The 21,404-nt window shown below is 36.6% G+C and overlaps 1 protein-coding gene across 1 annotated transcript in view; it reads right to left on the bottom strand.

Annotated features, from left to right (window-relative positions):
* The window catches only part of PDSS2 (decaprenyl diphosphate synthase subunit 2), a gene marked incomplete at both ends in the record, with an annotated part of 215,637 nt that overhangs the window by 118,236 nt on the left and 75,997 nt on the right, over positions 1-21,404 (bottom strand). Inside the window, one exon of the mRNA XM_084228118.1 lies at positions 13,254-13,388. Coding sequence (XP_084084244.1) covers positions 13,254-13,388 — 135 coding nt within the window. The remainder of the gene's footprint in view (positions 1-13,253; positions 13,389-21,404) is intronic.

The raw sequence follows: 21,404 nt of genomic DNA, 5'->3' as shown, positions 1-21,404 counted from the left end.
AGTTAGTCATGGACAGGAGCTACTTTCTCACCAAAATGGTGGTCAAGATATTTATTGAATACAAACTTACAGTAGTGTATTAGACACAGAAAGGATAGCAAACCAAAAGAATATGTGTTGCCTGATTGTATGAGCCTTATGAATCCTAAAAGGGAAAGCAATAAAAATAGAAAATGCTAAGGACAGAACCAAAATGGGTGCATTTAGTCAGTGGATTACAGAAAGGTCCAAGTTACCTTGCCTACTACCCCTCTAATTGTTTCTGAGAAAGATTAACACCCAATGGGCTATAAACAGTACATAACAAAATTTGGAAATAACTAGCTGCCTAACAAATACTGCAGGTGTGTCAGAAAGAAGTAAGTTTTGCAAAATTGAAGCCATAAATTGAATTAAACCCTAATAATTTAGCAATTCCATTTAAATTCCTTGACAATTCTGATTTTTCAGCTTATTGGGTTTTTGCTAATTAAAATTGCTCTGGCCTATCTATAAAGAAAGATAAAAAGTAAATTCCTGTTTTTTTAAAATTCTAAATTGAATGATACAAAAATGTAACACCGAAATGCATTATAAGTGAAAAGTATCCTTCCACTGTTGCCAGAAAACAACTAACAAAGGGGAGTTAAATAATTTCACAGTCGTATTTTCTCACTCTCCTTCACTGGGAACACAGTCGTTTGCATGGCATAATAAGCTGTAAATTACAAACATTTTTACATAGCCTGCTGCAAAGAAAGTCTGCCAGCTTTCTACTATATTGGATAGTGTTCAAGTGATTAACTACAGCTTTGGAAAGCAGGGGTGGAAACTTGTTTTGCGTCTCAGTTTGTTGGTTCTCTTATGCACAGTCTCTAAAAATCCGTTACATCATTATTTGCATTATTTGCAATGAATATGTAAGTAATCATGGTAGAGTAATGGAAGCGCCATATTACTGCAGGATATAAACTACACATGGACAACAGCAAATCTTATAGGTACATAATTATCCAAGTATTTCCTGATAGCCATGTTTCCAATGAGTATGAATGCGAATGGTTTTCAATACCAAAATTCATAGTATTGAGCAATTCAGGACTAACAACAAAGTATACTTCGTTCTTTGTCTATAGGAGAAGCCTATTAGAACATCTACTTAGGATACAAGTCTTTTTTTTTTTTTATAAATGGCTCCTGCCTCAAAGAAAATATGTGTCTGTATTTCCTAATACACAAAGAAAATAGTCTGTGAAAGGCAATGTGTAGTAAGAGAGCTTACAAATATATTTTTTTTATTTTATATCATACTGAGTATACCATAATCCTCTTTCAACCTCAAAACAAAAGGAAATTTTATCTCAATAAATCCATAATAATCCATGCAGTGAGTCTCTACCACAGTGCTAGGGTTTTGGAGGCCAAAGAAAAGGCCTATAAACTGGTTTCTATCCATTCACAATTCAACACCACCAAACAAAGAACATAAAGATACATACTCAGTGCTGAGGATGTCAAGATGAGTAAGACAGTATATTTAAGGTACCTAATTCAAAGAGTATCTACAGAAATGGAGGGAATATGGATTCTGTGGTCAACTGGGGTTAAAATCCCAACTTTACCATTTACTTATACTGTAAAATTGAACAAGTTATTAAATTTCTCTAAGCCTGTTTCCCAAGAAAAGCAATTATTTTCTTAATCAATGTTGTGAGGATTAGATGAATTTATATATAAAGCATACAGACAGACCCAGATACATAGGAAACTTGGCATGTTAGCATAAGTATTAACTATTATTTTTCTACATTCATCACAGTCAGTTTTGCAAAGAACAGATACTCAACCAATGTTTGTTGAATAAATGAATGAATAAATTTGGTCAAAAAATAATGTAAGCATACAAATCACTACAAGATAACAAGTAGTGCTTCAAAAGAACCAAATGTGGGCCTCCCCGGTGGTGCGGGGGGTTGAGTGCAGTGAGGTAAAGCTATCCGCAGCTCTGCAGCACAGGTTGGATTCCAGGCCGGCCAGGGAGACACCACATGGCACAGCAGACCTCTCCTGTTTCGCCCACTGCTCCCCTCAGCAGTTTATTTCGGTCAATCTGCCTGTTCTGCTCCCTACTCACTCTGGGGAATCCTCTAACTCTCCTGTGTCTCTAGCTTGTACCCCAGTTCTTGTATAAAAATAAGTAAATCTTTAAAAAAAAAAAAAAGAACTAAATGTAATAGAAGGCTTGGTAGTAGGAGAGGTTCTGGATTGGAAGATGACTAAAACACAGGCTCTGACCTCTAGAAGATACTGTCTAGAAGGAAAATGTATACATAAATCAGTGATTACAAAACATTGTGATAAGTGTTTTAAAAATTCACAGAACATTCACTCTAGGTTCTGGCTCTAATTGAGTAATGGCTTTCCCTGAGGTATCAAAATACCTCTAACTTCATACATAGCTGGACATACTGAACTTCCAACATCTATAAACTAGAATTAGGAGGTGAGACCAGCATTCCCATTATTTCCTCCCCAATTTGAGAAAAATCAGTTTCTTTGAAGTCAGCTCTGTTTTCTTCCATCACTCCTCTGTCAACTGTTAGTATTTGGCATCTCACTCAGTATTGTTGGTCTCCTAGTTGACTAAAATCATGTCAACTGCCCACCCTGCTGTTTCTCAATCTACTCAGTTCAACATCTACTATATTTGACTCCACTCAAAGGAATAACTGGAACTTACCATGCAAATGGTTCCACCTCTAAAAGCTTCAATTCAAATATCCCACTTTTATTTACAACCTCCCAATCTCTCAAGTTCTCTCACTGCATTAGTACTTTTTACAACTATAACAAAAATCATGACTTCCAGTCCTTGATGACTATTTTCTCCCTAATTTTTCTCCCTTGGTGTTCTTTCCTGATCAAGCTTAAACAATTGTATTAGGTCAACCATTCTATTAAGGTTTTCTTGGTGGGCAAAGAAAAACTATAATCATACTTCTATCTTCTTTACTCCTACTCGAGATAGGGATGCTAGGAATTTGGATTCAATCCTGTAGGGGACAGAGGAAGTGGGGGAGAGAGGAAGGGAAGGAGGATTAAGGATACTTTTCTGCCGTTGAAACAGGGGAATCTTAAAATTAGAAAATGGAGACTCAAGATGCCAGTAACTACAGGAAGGAAGGATGCCAGGGTTAGAGATAACCAACTTTTGAATCTTCTCTTTTTACCTCTATTACTACTGCTACCCAGGTATATGACCCAACGACTTGAAGAAAAGTCCAAAAGTGTAGTGAGCCACTTGTAGTTGCAGGTTCTCATCTAGTATCTTATGTGAGGGACATAAGGACTACCTATTTTTAGTTAAACAATATATATACACATATACATATTTAGTTAAACACAGATCTATGACAGCTCTAAAAGTTAAGTTGCTGAAACAAAGTTCTAGATATGAAATTGCATCAAAGCATCAAAAGCATTAGGTACATAAACTGCTTCCTTATTTTGTCACTTGAGGTTGACTATTTCCTATTGATATTAGCATTTTCTTCAATGCTTGCCCCTTTGTCTTGCAAAGAAGAGGTAGTTAGAAGGTACTACACTGGACCATTACATGCTACTTGAACCTACCAGGGTATGTACCCTGTTAGGTAAGATACCTCACTTGAAATCCATTATTATCCCTATCTTATAGATAAGTAACTACAGAGTAATTAAGTGACTTGCTTAAGGTCAAATAAACAATTAGATACAGATTTGAGACAAGAACCCAGATCTCCCGCCCATACCCATGCTTCTATTACACCACACTATTTACTGTGGGGTCCTTGAGTTTGGGTTCAATGGTACAACATTAAGTCATGAAGCTATTAAGCAAACTCTGCCAGTCTCCTACCACACAGAACTAACATTTTACTATGATGAATGTCAAGAATTAAGCATTGTTTAAAACGCAGGATTGGAGACAGGGCATTGTGCTCGACTATAGTTTCTTACTAGTCAACATAAAATCCTTTCCTGAAAAGATTTAAACTTTTACACCATTAATAAAACACATTATGTTTTATTATGACTACTTTTTTGCTGTGATATAGTCAGGTGGTGTAATCTATAGCAAGATATTTATATACGACAAATTAACTCTCAGTTGAGCAGATTAGTAGCTGAGCCCACCTACATTTTGTGGTTAATTATACTTGTTTTTTAAGAGGCTGTTCTTATTTTGTGTTTTTCCAACAGCTCTGGTGAAGTAATGACTTCTGATGTACAGTATGTTGAACATAAAGAGCCTTCCCCTTTCTTGCTCAACATATAATTGCTGCATTTGTGCATGCTGTGTAAGTTGAAAATAACAATAAAAAGTTAATGAAGAAAATAAGTACTGGTTGTAATGAATTAGTAATATTGCTAGATTTGTATCTTGAGTTTATTTTTATTGTTGTTAGTGGAATACAATCAATAGGAATATGTAATCAAACTGCACATGCTTTCATCTCGTAAGATCTCTGAAAAGGAGCTGAGATATCTTTAGGAAATTATCTTCAAAAGCCTACTCTAAATTCAATTATTAGGCATAATCATTTTAAATCACTGTCAATAAGCACTCCTCACTTCCAAGGTTCATGTAGTACAAAAAAGGATACATTTCTTAAATAGGTTTTTATTACTTTATAAGTATGAATATAAATTTCATTTTCAAGTGAATTTTAATTACATAAATATGAATAGATTCTCTTTATTAAGAAACTGAAATATTTCAAATGAAGTATGTTTTGAGTATTCCCCTGTGCCTGTCCCCAAACTCTTTCCCTTCCCACTCCCTCCAACTATTATTATCATCAGGTGGGTAAGGCTTCATCCACATTCTTGTCTACGCATATACACACATGATCTTTAAAAAAAAAAAAAAAACACATTTTAAATGCCACATTAATTATTTCATGTTACTAGAAGAGAGTCCTAAATAAATAATAGGATCAACATGTTTCTAGTGAAGCCTCATTTCTTAGGGTGTTTTTGATTTGTTCAATCCCCAAAGGAAATGTGGCTTGATAATTTTACTTGGTATTTTTAAGTGCTAGACAAATTTTAATGTGTAGTGTGGAGGGGAGGATTGATAGTCACAGTCTATTGTTACTATAATTAGTAGTCATCAGAAGTTAATTAGTACCACATTAAAATGATAAATTATGAACCATAATATTTGCAGCTGAGACCAAGACGAATTCTCTAAATTTAAAGATTTATTTTAAAAGCTTGCTTCCTTCAAAGCTTTTTATATTTTCCACTGCTCTTAAATAAAGATGATTTCACTGAGGCCTCCAATAGTCTACCACCACTTCTTCTAAGAGCACAACAAACTTCACTGATTTTCACTTAGAGGAAAAAGTAATGTTAAGATCAGTAATTTGATTTTAAGATGTTTTCTAGATTTCACTTATAGTTACATTTAAAATGGCTTTTTTTGTGTTGAGGTCTTGAAGCCAAACAATTACCTTAGCATGTGTAGCATTAATTTAACCTTAATTAACTGAATAATATACTGAGTTAAGTGAAGAATTAGCCCACTTGTCAAGAAATGGATGGTGCCCATTCTAACATGGAGAGTAAACCTAGGAAAGCTAATATAAAGATATTTTGCATTTTCATAGGATATTTGATCCTGTCAGAGAGGGGAAAAAGATAAAAGTTCAGGTCTCAGGGACCCCTAAGGCCCTCATTTTAATGGAGTTTTAAATTTACTGTTTTCATTCAGCAAAAGTTTATGCCAGTTTTAAGAAGTGCAGGAGTTAACATGTACATAATTTAAAATAACTGATACCACTGAAGAGGACATAAAATGAATACTGTCTTACCACATTTCCCCCTAGCAGTCTCCTCTTCCTAGAGAGGACCCCTATTAACAGCTTTGGGTCTCCTTTGAAGCATTTTCTATGCATATAAAAGTCTATTGTCCACCCACTCTAATGGGGTCAAACTACATGTTTCTGCATTGATTTTTTTCAGATGATTCTTAGAAATCTTTCCAAGCAGCACACACATCTCCTTAATTCTTTTAAACAATGATTTGCTATTCCTTGCATCAATAACGTAACAAGGATCCTAGTGATGGACACCAGTTATTTCCTTCTTTGTTGTTTTTCCGTAAACTATGATACAAAGAGCATTTTTATAATACATCTTTGAGCATTTATGTTAATACATCAGCACACAACTTTGCTAACTCAAAGGCTAGCGGGATTAAAATAACATTTGCAGCTATTAACAAACTGCTCTCTAAGCAACTATACCAAATAACATCCCAACAAACAAAGCATTGAAGTACCTACTTACTCACTTACTCAAATACACTGGGTATCAAACTTTTTAATCTTTGCCAGTCTGATTGGGGAAACAGTAACTTTGTTGTAATTTGCCCTTTATGTTGAGGTCAAGTCTTTCCCCCTTTTGTTTACTAGTTACCTATGATTCTTCTTCACACCTTTGCTAAGGGCTGTTACTTAAGCCTTCACTTAATAAGTCCTTTGTCCATGTTTCTGTCTTACCTTCCAGATTTTTAAAAACTTCTAATTTGTTTATTAAAACCTGACCTTTGGTAATGTATGCTGCAAATATTTTTGTAATTTTGGCATTTAATTTTTTATTTTAGTGGAATTTTTTTTCACTGAAGAATTTTATTGATGTAGGCAAGCATGTCAATTTTTTTGCATATAGACTCAGAGCTTTGAGACCTTTTAGGAAGATCTTCTTTGCTTCAAGTTTATATAAAAATTAATAAAAATTATTATTCAGCCATGATCAAATAGTCATTGTCTGCCATCTATGTGTTATGAACATGCTGAATGCTAGGGAAATGGTAAAAACTGATCATCTAAACTATGTGGTTGAGAGCACACAGTGTTTTCTTATCAGCTTTACAAATAAATACAGAAATGATCAGTCTATAATTTTATTCTTATTCATCAGCTCACCTGCCACCCAGAAGTCTAATAAGTAATAAAGCAGATGTACTTATTCTACAAATAGAATTGGCAGGCTTTAAAATTTGTCAGCACCCATTATGTGTCCTGCCCAATGGAGGAACATATAAAAGGCAGAAATATCAACAATCACTTTACTTCTGACTCAATGTTTTTTTCATTCTTGCATGTTCTACTTTTCACTAAATTTATGGTTAGCAGATAGGAGACAGAGCAAGACAGGCAAGAAGATGACAACGTGTCTATTAACAAACACATGTCCCAGGGCCTCCCCTGGTGGCGCAGGCGGTTGAGAGCAGCCCTGTGAAGCAGTCCACAGCCTCTGCAGTGGTGGTGGTTTGATCCCGGCCGGCAGGCGAGGGTCCCACATGGAGCAGAGGCCTCTCCTGTCACGACTGCTGCTCCCCTCAGCAGTATATTTGTCAGTCTGCCTGTTCTGTTCCCCACTCTGTCTCTGGTGAATCCTCTCACCCTTATATAAACAAACAAACAAACAAACAAACAAATAAATCTTTAAAAAAAAATTAAAACAAAAACAAAAACAAAAAAAATATGTCCCAGCACACAGCAGACCTTCAATTTAATTTTCATGATTATGCCTCACTGCCAGGTGTGCCTTGCAGCTCCAATCAGGCTACTATGCTACAATTCGGAGGACACCACCCCTGTCCCACGGTAGCAGTCCATTCTTCTCTCCCAGCTGCTTAGAGTTGGAGTTAAGGGCAACAACACAAACTCTGAAGAGCCTAAAACCTACCAATAAAATTTCAAGGTCTATAGACACTGGAATGGAAGCTGCAAATAACAGGGTGAGTAAACAAAAGGCCCAAAAGAAAAAAAAGGTCAAAATATGAAGGAAACGAACAAAATCAACTTGATGTACTTAAAATTGAAAATTAAAAATTTCACTAGATAGTCTGCAACATTGTGTGGGTTATTTTTTGTGTTTCTGGGTGGTACTCCACTAGTACTTTCCTTTTTAAAATGTCCTTTTTAAAAAGTTATTGCTTTATATAACTAAACTAAAAAATCAAGACTGTTCCACGGAGAATGTTCTAGACTCTGATTACAGTTACACTCTGAATTAGAGGCTGCAAGGGACATGATAAGGAAGTCAGTGTAAGTCCATGTTAAACTATGTTAGAAGGCATATACTATAAAATGTGTGATTCAAATATTTACTTTGGTGTAGAACACTTATGTTATACTGAAGATTCAGTCATCCACACCGATTTAAATAAATACTGCATCCACTGGTGAGATAAAAAGGTGCACAAACCTCATTCCCTGCCCTGAAGAACTGGGAAATTTAATAAGGACATAAAGCAGCATGACAGGGGTCTGGAACAATAATAATGCTTGTTAAGCACATTCTGCTGGTAACAGTAAATTCTAAAATGTATGTGGCTTAACAATTAAGATTTTCCCCCTCATACATCAAGTCTAGATGATGTTCCTGATGGGCAGGGGGCTCTCCTTCAAGAGTGATTCAGGAAAATAGTCATTTTTCATCTTGAACAGGTCACTTCCAAGATCACCTACTTAGGAATATTACAAATGTGAGATTTTTATGGTCAGGAAATAACAAATATATCACTTCTGCTCAGACGCAACTGGCTAGATCTCAGTTTAATGGCCCAGCCAACTGCCAGGGAGGCTGGGAAATGTAGCCTGGCTGCATAGAAGGAAGAAAATGTGTTTGGCAACCTCTTCTACCACAGTTAAAGAGATGTTGGAAAATTTTAGGGAATGAAAGTAGAGTGAGCATATGTGTTCTATTCATAACTGCTAGTTAGATGAGAAATAATTGAGTTAATTCTTGTTACAGCAACTGAGAAAGGTGAAACATTAGTCAAAGAATTCACCTGAGTTTCTTTAATATAATAGTCACATTAAAGAAGTCTACACTTTGTAATTTCATGTATTACATAACGTGATGATCTTTTTTACATAGAATTAAAATATCCTTTCATCAATAAGGGAAGTTGTAAACTTATTTTCTCATTGTAGCTAAGGATATTTGTAAATTTAGTAAAATCTTTTTGAATGATTACCTTTGTACCCAACATTCTAAGTCAGGGTTGGTGGAATAAACCTAAAGTCCATGGTCTTTTAGCAAAAAGGTTATGGTAGATGTTTATGGTGAATCTTTATAAATGTGGCTCTTACCTGTTTTTCAAAATATAATTATCACATTTTAGCCTAAATTCTGCCTCTCTTGGCCATTAAGTGATAAGTTCACTAGATACATCCACAATTTATACTCATCAGTGACATTCTTAGGCCAAACAAAAGAGGTCATCTAACTCACTTTTGGTCCTTTAGGTAATTTACTCAGGTCCCATTATCTGACATCTAAGTCAAGTTAATGAGAAAATAAACCAACAATATAAATCCCAGTAGTTTGGAGGTGAATTAAAAAGCTCCCAAATCAGTACTTCCCTCAAATGTTAAATAATTCACTGTGGCATTATAGATACAAGCCTCCAGCAAAAGCTACACTTGAACAATTAAGGAAGCAGGAGCCAAACAAATGACTTCAGGGATAAAGAAACAAATTAATGATTTCTTAGAGTACGATACCAAATTACATTTTCACATTAACAAGTGTGTAAAACACTCAAGCATCACCAATGATTTACTAGATCAAGTTTGATTACAGAAAATAGCCTGGAACCACACACCAGGAGTATTCCCTAAGTATAATTGTGGATTTTATACACTTGGGTATGAAACCCAATTATGTTATTTGGAAAAAATTTACAGCTATTCCTTGACTTACAATGGGGTTACATCCTGATAAACCCATCCTAAATTTAAAATATTTTAAACTGAAAATGCTGACTGGGAGCTATGGCTAACTGCTGAGAATCAGTTAATACGAGAGCGTGTTATACTGTGGTTTCTACTGAATGCATATTGCTTTCACATCATTGTAAAGTCAAAAAAAAAAATAGTAAGGGAAACTACCATAAGTCAGAAAGTGTCTGTACATTCATAATGTACCACACACACTTTTGCAAGGTTCTTTTACAATTGTTCGTATTATAAAGACCATCTACCAAGTTCATTATGCTATGAAGATTAGAAGTGAATACAGCTGTTTCTTAGAAGACTGATAAGAAATCTGAAACATGAGGTCGTAACACAGCGCTCTGTGTACATACAAGGTAATAGCACCTGCACAGTGGAAATAATACAAAATATTTTAATCCAGCTTTGAATCAGAAAATGACCGGGAGTAAAACGAGGACTTAAATACTAACTCTATTACTTTCTTCCTAGAGAATTTTTAAAAAAGTCTTCATCTTAATATTATTTTTCAAGACATACTTAGAATACTAGGACCCTTTTTGGTATACTAATTTAATGGCTAATCTAATATACAAGGGAAATAAATTATTTGAATCAGACAATACAGGCAATAGGGAATCAAAAAAAAAAAAACACATGGGATAGGGAAGGAAGAGAATAACAGCTTCAACTTTGCTTGCTAGTTATGTCACCTGAAAAAGTGTCAAGATTTTTCAATGTTAGTTTTCTTACGAGTAAAATACAGTTGACCCTTGAGTAACACGGGTTTGAACTGCATGGGTCCATATTTTCTTGTAAACAGACAAAACCCATAGTATCAATAAATATAGTAGTACAAATGTGTTTTCTCTTCCTAATTATTTTCTTTTTTTTTTAATAGAGGCATGTTTTATTTATTTATTTGTTTGTTTGTTCGTTTTGTTTTTGTTTATACGTGCACTGGGTACAGTCAGAAGCGCGGGAGGGTGAGAGAATTCACCAGAGCCAGAGCGGGGAACAGAGCAGGCAGAAGGACCGAAGGACACTGCTGAGGGGAGCAGCGGGCGGCAGGAGAGATCTGCGCGCCATGTGGGACCCTCCTCCGGTGGCCGGGGAGCAGCCGGGAATCGAACCAGCACTGCAGAGGCTGCGGGCAGCTTCGCAACCCAGCGCTCAACCGCTGCACCACCGGGGAGGCCCCCTAATTATTTTCTTAATACCATTTTCCTTTTTTTTTTTTAGCTCATATATGTAAGAATACTGCATATAATACCTATAACATACAAGAATGTGTTCATCAACTGTTATTGGTATAGCTTTTGGTCAACAGTAGGCTATTAGTAGTTAAGTTTGGGGGGAGTAAAAAGTTATACATGAATTTCCATTTTTGAATGTGTGGGAGTCAGCATCCCTAACCCCTGTGTTGTCAAGGGTCAACTGTAAGTATAATGACATCTCTACCTACAGTATTATTATAAGGATCAAGTGGAATAACTGTCAATAAAATGATCAGTAACCTAGAAAGCATTAAATAAATATAAATTGTTTCAGAGTGAATAGGAACTGAAAATGATATAGATGTATCAAAGACTTGCAAAGTTGCTTTCCAGTGTTTCAAGATACAACATTATAACCTTTTTTTGCTACACTAATTTGATGGATAGTCTAATCTTCAAGTGTAACAGAGACTTACTTGAGTTGAGACTCTAACTGTAGTTCTCTTTCTCCCAAATTTCAAGGATTTTTTTTTCTTGATTCCATATTGCCTTTAAAGTCTGATTTATGATATCCCTTCAACTGAATATACTGGTTTGGATAAATGGTTAAAAGTTTGCAAAATTATTTTCAGTTTGGTTGATTTTGATTTTTACTTTGTATTGTTTAGTCTTTTTCCTGGTCTCTTACATTTAGGTTTTCTAAATTCCTGTTATGAGTGAGACCATCGGTATTTTTCTTTCTCTTTCTGGCTTATTTCGCTGAGCATGATCCCTTCCAGCTCCATCCATGTTGCTGCAAACTGCATGTGTTTATCTTTTTTGATTGCTGAGTTCATTGTGCAAAGATGAAAACAGATGTAAGAATTATATAAAATAAAATATTTTAAAAATTGGGGCAATAAGTCACATTATCAGAATTTTATAGAAAGAATTTAACATGCCACTGAATATATATTTTCTTCCAAGGCAAAAAAAAAAATTTTTGCAAAATTATCCTGGCTGAAAGAAAAGTCATTTGCAGTTACAAAGTAATAATCTTTGTTTACTTGTTAATGAGCAAGAATCACTGGACTTTATGGCTGGCAAGCAACAGTCATCCCTAAATACTATAGCAGAAGAAAACATTTATGGATTACTTGTTAGGAATTTTTAAAAATCTAAGATGTGGACTGATTTTTAAATTAAAATCAATAAAGTCAATTAGCCATAATTCAAAGTGTCTAGAAATGCTGCTTTTTGTGAAGGAAATTTTCTAATCACTCATGTTTTTAGGGTGGTTTTAGTTTCATGTGCCAGAGTCCACCTGAAGATTGTTACTTCTATATAGGCTTTAATACAGGTGTCAAGCACAAAGCTAAGATTAAAATTACTGGTGATATCCTGTTACTAACAAATGCAGTGATTTTTTTTTTTTTACAGCAAGCTTTTTATATGCAGCAAAAATGACTAATACCTTCTCATAAATCTATTTCTTAATCAGAATGTGTGGGATGTAAAATTTTCTTATTTCAATAACTTGAGTAAAAGCCTCTTTTCCATAAAAATAAGCAAAATTAAATAAATGATATAGCACTGAAGTAGACTACTTCCAAAAGTGCAGCTCATCATTATTTATACAATGAAGTATTTATACATCATTATTTAAACTATTTGAGTAGATTTAAAAATCATAAATCCTGGACTAAGTGATACTAAGAGATACAATGATACTATGAGAAGGGAAAAGAATGGTGATGAGAATTTCAAATGCCCAAGGTAGAAATGAATGTACCACACTAATGTATATGCAATCCATCAGAGTTAAGTATGGAGCAGTTGAAATTATCAAACTTGATGAGAATAATAAAAAATCCATTTTTTAACCTAACAAAATATTTTAATCTACCTTTGAACCAGAGTATGACAAAGTACTAAAGAGTGATTTTTTTCTTTTTTTTTTAAAGATATATTTATTTATGCATACAAGAACTGGGATACAGGCCAGAGGTGTGGGAGGTGAAAGGATTCACCGGAGACAGAATGGGGAGCAGAACAGGCAGATCTACTGAAATACACTGCTGAGGGGAGCAGCAGGTGAGACAGGAGAGGTCTGCTGCACCATGTGGGTAGCTCCCTGGCTGGGGATTGAACTCATGCTGCAGTGGCTGCGGATAGCTTCATAGGTTGCGTCTTAACCCCTTGCACCACCAGGGAGGCCCTAAACAGTTATTTCTACTAACTACTATTCAGTAAAAGAAAACACAATTTAGAGAGCAAAGTCAAAGGACTAATTTCCTCTTACCATGAATAGATCCCACTGACCATGTCATAGTTCTGACATGAAGCATTCAAACTGTTGGGCCCTGCTGCTTTAGAAATAAGTAGCACCACCAAGCCTCTCAACTGGAGGCTATTCCGGCTGTCATAGACAAGTCCCCTGTCAAAAAGGAAAAAAAGAGGATTAATATACTATCACAGGATGAGTCAGATTAAGTTAGAAAATTGTTGCAAGTACACCCATACTTCCATAACCAGATGAGATTCCATTTCTTTTAACAGGATTGGGGAGAGAAAGGGTTAATAGGAGGAAGCAATGAGTTTAGGAAACAACTGGAGAAACCAACAGCTGGTTTTAAAAGTGAAATCCTATTTTTATTCCTCTCTCTCCCCCACCCCTGCAGAATGCCTCTGATTTATAGTTGCCTGTTAATTTTGGTTTTTTATTTATTATTATCTTTTTTCTTAATACCTTATTTGGTTCCCCTATAGTCCTCCTATAAATGAAGCCATCAAATATTTTTCTTTTTCTTTCTGGCTTATTTCACTGAGCATAATCTCTCCAGATCCATCCATGTTGCTATGAATGGTATGAGTTTATCTTTATTGATTGCTGAATAGTATTCCATGGTGTATATTTATCACATCTTCTTGATCCAGTCATCTATTTTTGGGCATTTGGGTTGTTTCTATATCTTACCTAATGTAAATAGTGCTGCTATAAATATAGGGGTGCTGGAATCCTTTTGAATTAATGTTTTTGTATCATTTGGGTAGATTCCTAGGAGTGGAATTGCTGGGTCATATGGTAGCTCCATTTTAGTCATTTGAGGAAGCTCCACACATCTTTCCATAGTGGTTGGACCAATTTGCATTCCCACCAGCAATGTAGGAGAATTCCTTTTTTCCACATACTTACCAACATTTGTTGTTGCTAGTTTTTTTAATATGTGCCATTCTCACTGGTGTAAAGTGGTATCTCATTGTGGTTTTAATTTGCATTTTCCTGATTATGAGGGATGTTGAACATTTTCTCATATACCTATTGGCCACTTGCGTTTCCTCTTTGGAGAAGTGTCTTTTTAGCTCTTCTGCCCATTTTTTGATGGATTGTTTATTTTGTTTTTGTTGAGTTATGTCAGCTCTTTGTAGATCTTTGTGATCAGTCCCTTATCAGTTACATGGAGTGCAAAAATTTTCCCCCACTCAGTAGGGTGTCTCTGTGTTTTGGTTAATGTTTTTTTTTTTTTTTTTTGCTATACAGAAGATTTTTAGCTTGATGTAATTCCAGTTGTTTATCTTTCCCTTCACTTGCTTTGCTTTGGGGCATGAGCCTTTAAAGATATTAGTAAGATGACACTCCCAGATTTCAGGCTATACTACAAAGCCATAATCATCAAAACTGCATGGTATTGGAACAAGAACAGACATACAGACCAATGGAATCGAATAGAAAATCCAGAAATAAACCCACAGATTTATGGTCAACTAATCTTTGACAAAGGAGCAAAGACTATGCATTGGAGCAAAGAAAGTTTGTTCAATAAATGGTGCTGGGAAAACTGGGTTGCTACATGCAAAAGAATGAAGCTTGACCACTACCTCACACCATACACAAAAATCAACTCAAAATGGATTAAAGAACTAGACATAAGACCTGAAACCATAAAATATATAGAAGGAAATATAGGTGAAACACTACGTGATTTGCACATCAAAGACATCTTTACAGACACATCACCCAAAGCAGTGATAGTGAAGGCAAAGATAAACAGCTGGGACTACATCAAATTAAAGAGCTTCTGCACAGCAAAACAGACAATAACAAAAACAAAGAGAAACCCCACCGACTGGGAGAACATTTTTGCACCCAACACTAATGATAAAGGACTGATCACAAAAATCTGCAAAGAGCTGATGAGACTCAACAACAACAAAGAAAATAACCCAGTCAAAAAATGGGCAGAAGAGCTAAAAAGAAACTTCTCTGAAGAGGAAATGCAAATGGCCAACAGGCATATGAAAAAATGTTCAACATCACTTGTAATCAGGGAAATGCAAATCAAAACTACCATGAGATACCATCTTACACCAGTGAGAATGGCACATATTAAAAAAACTAGCAACAACAAATGTTGGCGAGGTTGTGGAGAAAAAGGAACTCTCCTGATCCAGCAATTCCACTCCTAGGTATTTACCCAAAGGACACAGAAACATCAATTCCAAAGAGCACCTGCACACCTATGTTTATAGCAGCACTGTTTACAATAGCTAAGCTTTAGAAACAGCCCAAATGCCCAAAAATAGATGACTGGATCAAGAAGATGTGGTACATATATGCCATGGAATATTACTCAGCATTCAAAAAAGATAAACACATGCAATTTGCAGCAACATGGATGGCACTGGAAGGGATCATCCTCAGTGAAATAAGCCAACAAGAAAAAGAAAAATACCGGATGGTCTCACCCATAGCAGGAATCTAGAAAACTTAAATAAGGGACCAGGAAAATGAATAACTATAAGGAAGTGAAAATCAAAATCAACAAAAAACTATGAACCAGAGACACTTTTTGGGGGGTGGGGGGCGGGAAGGGAGGGATTGGGGTCAGAATGGGGGGGTTGCAATTGTATGGGGAATATAAAAATAAAATTTATTATAAATAAAAAAATTAAAAAAAGAAGTATAAAACCACCAAAAAAAGAGATATTAGTAAGATGTATGTCATGTAGTGTTTTACCTATATTTTCTTCTATATATTTTATGGCTTCAGGTCTTATGTTCAATTTTTATTCATGTGGAGTTGGTTTTTGTACATGGTATGAGGTAGTAGACTAATTGCATTCTTTTGCATGTGATGGTCCAGTTTTCCTGGCACCATTTTTGAACAAACTGTCCTTGTTCCATCAAAACAGGGGTGAGAAGAGCACAAGGGACTATGGTGATGGTACATGGGTGAATTGGTGGTGGGAATTTTACAGGGACTACACCAGAAAGGAGAAAGCAAACATAAAAATGAACAATGATGTAAAATAAATATAAATAAATTTAAAAAAAAGTGAAGTCCTAAATTGTGAAGCTTGATGATCAGTCTTACTCCTCTCTCTAGGTTTCCCACGGTCTATGCCTTATCTCACAGTCTTAACTGTCTGTTCTAAAAATAAGAGGTACCAATAGTTTTAAAATGCTTACTTGAGGTAGTTGATAGCTATTGAGATATAAATTGTCTACCTTCGATGAAGTAATATTATTTGGTGATGATTGAGTTAAGAGAGAGCGATGAAAAATGATTTCTGTCTTCATAGGGAAAGCTCAGAGAATTAAAGGATTAAACCAAATCTAAATGTTTTAAAATTTTGAGGGTATGTGAATGGAGATTTTGGCCCCTGAGTGGTAGAGTGGGGGGGGCTCGTGCCAGGTTGTTCTCCTTTTGGCTGTCATATTAGGGGTGCCCCCCACCTCAGTTGGATATTTGGTTTTTTTTTTTTTTTTTATTTTTAATAGAGGCATGTTTTATTTATTTATTTGTTTGTTTGTTTGTTTGTTTATACATGCACTGGGTACAGTCAGAAGCGCGGGAGGGTGAGAGAATTCACCAGAGCCAGAGCAGGGAGCAGAGCAGGCAGAAGGACCGAAGTACACTGCTGAGGGGAGCAGCGGGCGGCAGGAGAGGTCTGCGCGCCATGTGGGACCCTCCTCTGGTGGCCGGGGAGCAGCTGGGGATCGAACCGGTGCCGCAGAGGCCGCGGGCAGCTTCGCAACCCAGCACCCAACCGCTGCGCCACAGGGGAGGCCCGGATATTTGGTTTTTGTTTTTTGTTTTTTATAGAGGCATGTTTTTATTTATTTATTTGTTTGTTTTTGTTTATACATGCACTGGGTACAGTCAGAAGCGCGGGAGGGTGAGAGAATTCACCAGAGCCAGAGCAGGGAGCAGAGCAGGCAGAAGGACCGAAGTACACTGCTGAGGGGAGCAGCGGGCGGCAGGAGAGGTCTGCGCGCCATGTGGGACCCTCCTCCGGTGGCAGGGGATCGAACCGGTGCCGCAGAGGTCGCCGGCAGCTTTGCAACCCAGCGCTCAACCACTGCGCCACGGGGGAGGCCCTGGATATTTGGTTTTATCACCAAGAGATTTTCACTTGACCCAAGATTTTGTGAAAATCACCAAATTTCCCAGTGAATATTTATATTATGCTCCAACAAGAGTCCACATGTATTATGTATAACATAACAACTGTGAAATTCAGAACTGAGAGGCCTGTCATTCCAACAGCATGGGAAGAAAAGTATTTTAGCTGCATCCAGGATATTGAAATGGGAGTTCTCGAGGCATAATGCTCATATGGAAAACAGCATTGCACAAGTAACTATCATAAAGTTTTATATCCCAGAACTTTGAGGAGAGTATGAATGGAATTTACACATTTCCTTAAGAACAAACCTATTGTGGACCTCCCCGGTGGCGCAGCGGTTGAGCGCTGGGTTGCGAAGCTGCCCGTGGCCTCTGCGGCGCCTGTTCGATCCCCGGCTGCTCCCCGGCCACCGGAGGAGAGTCCCACATGGCGCGCAGACCTCTCCTGCCGCCCGCTGCTCCCCTCAGCAGTGTACTTCGGTCCTTCTGCCTGCTCTGCTCCCGCTCTGGCTCTGGTGAATTTCTCACCCTCTCGTGCTTCTGACTGTACCCAGTGCTTGTATAAATAAATAAATAAATAAATAAATAAAGTAAATCTTTAAAAAAAAAAAAACAAACCTATTGTGAAAGGAGTTATTAAAATTCTTCAAAGTACATTGTATATGCTCACCATGAACCTCATTACTATCACCAGTCAACAGATCAATTTTATGCACCTCACTCCAGCAGTATCTATGTTTCAACTAAGAAGAAATTTCTCAGGTTTCTAGGAAACTCGTTCTTGACCTTTCATGTGAAGTTTTCTTAAGTCTGAATGACATCGTGTTAAAATGCAAAGAGCTGGTTTGCAAATGTTCTTTACATTTTCAGTTTCATCTCTAGACACTGAAAAAGAACACAAGCCATGTGAGACCATAGTTATGAGCCTTCCAAAAGATTATCTAAAAGTCTCTGAGAGGTCTTTTAATCAACAAGTCTAAGTTCAAGACAGACATGCAGAGCCACTGCCTGAAATACACTATATTAAAGATACTTTCTAAATGTTTCAGACTACTGCTGTCCAGATATGGAAAGACTATCTTGAAATATCCAAAATGTCCTGAGTGCTGTGTGATCTACAGCCCTGGCTCATAGAGTCTGTGATGGAATTCATGGTCTGTAATGCATTAATAGACTGGTGCAGGGAGCAAAGCCATGCTTATAGGTCATTATTTTGAATTCTTCAGTGGTTTATTGAACACAAAAGTATAGTCTTGAAATATTAATATACAATAAATCACTATTAGGTCAAAGTTAAATATATTTGATTTCTTTATTATTTTGCCATCTTTTCCTCTCAACTCATATTTTCTTTCTTCTACTCCTTTTCTCCTTCTATCTTTCCAAGTCTTCTTCTCCACTCTATCAGCATACACAATATCCTAGAAATGTTGTTTCCTTTTCTACCTCCACAAATAAAGTTAAGGAATTATTCTCCTCACCCTCCACCTCCCCAAGCATCATATATCACTGAAACACATTATTAAAAAGGTCTAGAAAATAAACTAGAACAAGCTAGTTGACAGAAATCAAGAGTAGGCTGAAAAGCACCCCTTCTGGCTATTAATTTTCACGTAAGACAGTAATTAACAACCAGAGAACAGATTAACAGCTTGAGTAAATGAGATAACTGTTTTCAAAACACTTCTTTAAATTCACTTCATTAACACCCTAAAAACAAAAACTACTAAGATAAATTGATAATGTCCACAGCTCAAAAGTGAACTCATAACCAAAAAAGAGTAAGAAATTTTGCTCCTGAGCATGTAACACTTACAAAGATAATATGTTCATGAGTCCAGGTCATACTTTACCTGAAACACTATGATTTATTCTCAGTGTCTCCTTTAAGGAGGCACACTGACAAGCTGGAGCACAACCAGAACATAATGAAATCACATACAGTCACATCGCTAAAAACAAAACTATGCTAGCTTGGAGAATGGAAAGTTGGTGTTCTCAAATCTATTCAATCAAAAATATAGTGAGTGCTTAATGCATGTCAGGCACCAATGCTAACAGGGTAGAGGATGTGATGAAGAGCACTTGTAAGCACTAGGTCTATCTCCTTTCCTAACACTCGTGTGTTATCTTGAGTATAACACAACCTGGATTAGAAAGCACATAATTCAGGGAATGAACAAAGGCTGTGAGAGCAAAGAGAAAGGGCAACTAACATAACCAGGGGCCTGGGTCCAACAGTGAAAGAGACCTCCTTAAAACCCTAATATTTGGAGGAAGTAGCCAGGAGAGCTAAAGTTGGGGATAGGGGAATGGGAGGGCAGATGAAAAGAAAAAGAGCTCCAAAGTAGACACACTGTATAAAGGATTGGAGGAGACAGTTGTCTCCAGAGCCAACATGGCAGAAGTACAGTGTGTGAAGGAAGAGTTGGGAGAAGTAAAGTTAGAGAAGCACATGACAGCTGTCTATCATTTGAAGGAGACAGACCTAGTATTACTTTAGAGATGGACACTAATGGATGGCAAATATAGCAGATCAATCTTGGCACAGCATAAAGAAATTAAAAAACAGAGCAGCTTCTGTTGATGCTGAGCCCCTTATAAACAGAGACATACAAGAGGCTGCACAGCCTCTAATACAACACATTAGAAAGAAGCTGGGGCTACTTGAAATATGAGTTTCTTACTCTGTGACTCCTTATGATCTCACTTTTACTACATTTAATATCTAATACCTACAAAACTATAACAGCTATAAAAACTGGAAGATCCTTTGTCATCATGATGTTATATATGAGAGCAAGGTTTATTATACCATAATCTTTATCATTAAAGTTTTACAAAATTGTTTTTCTTTTAGTTAAAATAAATAAAATCATTTGTTCGTTCATTCAACTAACAAACTCAACACCTTTCATTCATTATGCACTGTGCTAGGCACAGATGCAATGGTGAACAAAACCAGGGCCTAGCTTACAATCTAGTGGAAGACTAGTAACAATCACACAAAAATGTAAAATTATAATGGTCAAAAATGCCACAAAGGAAAAGAAAGATGGTGTGTAAGCATGTCTGATAGGCATATTAATGTAGCCAGGAATACCAGAGTGTTCCTTGAGGAAGTGATGACAGTTGCTGTCCAAAGGAAAACAGGTATATACAAAGGGATCAGGGAAAGAACAAATAGGAGGAGTCTGTGAGCAGCATATGCCAGGCTGAGAACACTGGAGGAAATGGGGCAGGGGCAGACAGCAACAGACCACACAAGTCAAAGGATCATGGTAAGATTGCTCTTTGGATAAAGCAATCGAAAGGAGCAGGCAACACACACATTTCAAAAAAATCCTTTATCAATAGCATGGAAAACAACTTTGGTGGAGGGGAGAAAGAAAACAAAGTGGGTATGAGGCAAGCAATTGCGTTTTTGCAGTAGTCGATGAGAAATATGGAAATAGCAGCTTGGTGGATAAACTAGAGATTTATTAAGGTCTATTACAGGGCCTCCCTGGGGGCTCTGCAGCCTCTGCAGTGCGGGATCTCCCGGCTGGGGGAGAAACCCACATGGCACAGCAGACCTCTCCTGTCTTCCATGCTGATGGGTCAGCAGTGTATTTCGTAGTCTGCCTGTTCTGTTCCCTGCTCTGTCTCTGGTGAATCCTCTCACCCTCCTGCACATCTGGCCTGTACCCTGGTTCTTGTATAAATAAATAAATAAACCTTTTTTTAAAAAAAAATCTATTATAATATTTCAATTCAATTTAAACAGATTGGACACCATGCAGTCCTGGAAAACTGATATGAAAATATCATTAATTTTAAGTAATATTCTGAAAAGTCTATATGATGAATTTTATGGGAAAAACTCAGCTCCCAACTTCTCCAAAAACCTGCCCTGGATCTACAATAAATACTAATATTAGATGAACAGTAAACAGTAATATTCTAGTAGCTATTCAATTTCATGGAAATAAGGATTGAATAGGTGAAACTTCATACAATCCAGCTCTATATTCTTCTCACATTGTGGTTTCTATGGCTAACTT

The sequence above is a fragment of the Talpa europaea genome (assembly GCF_964194135.1).
Source record: "Talpa europaea genome assembly, chromosome: 2".
Taxonomy (NCBI): Eukaryota; Metazoa; Chordata; class Mammalia; order Eulipotyphla; family Talpidae; genus Talpa; species Talpa europaea.
The sequence above is the reverse complement of the archived record's forward strand: the minus strand, read 5'-3'. Positions and strand labels throughout refer to the sequence as shown.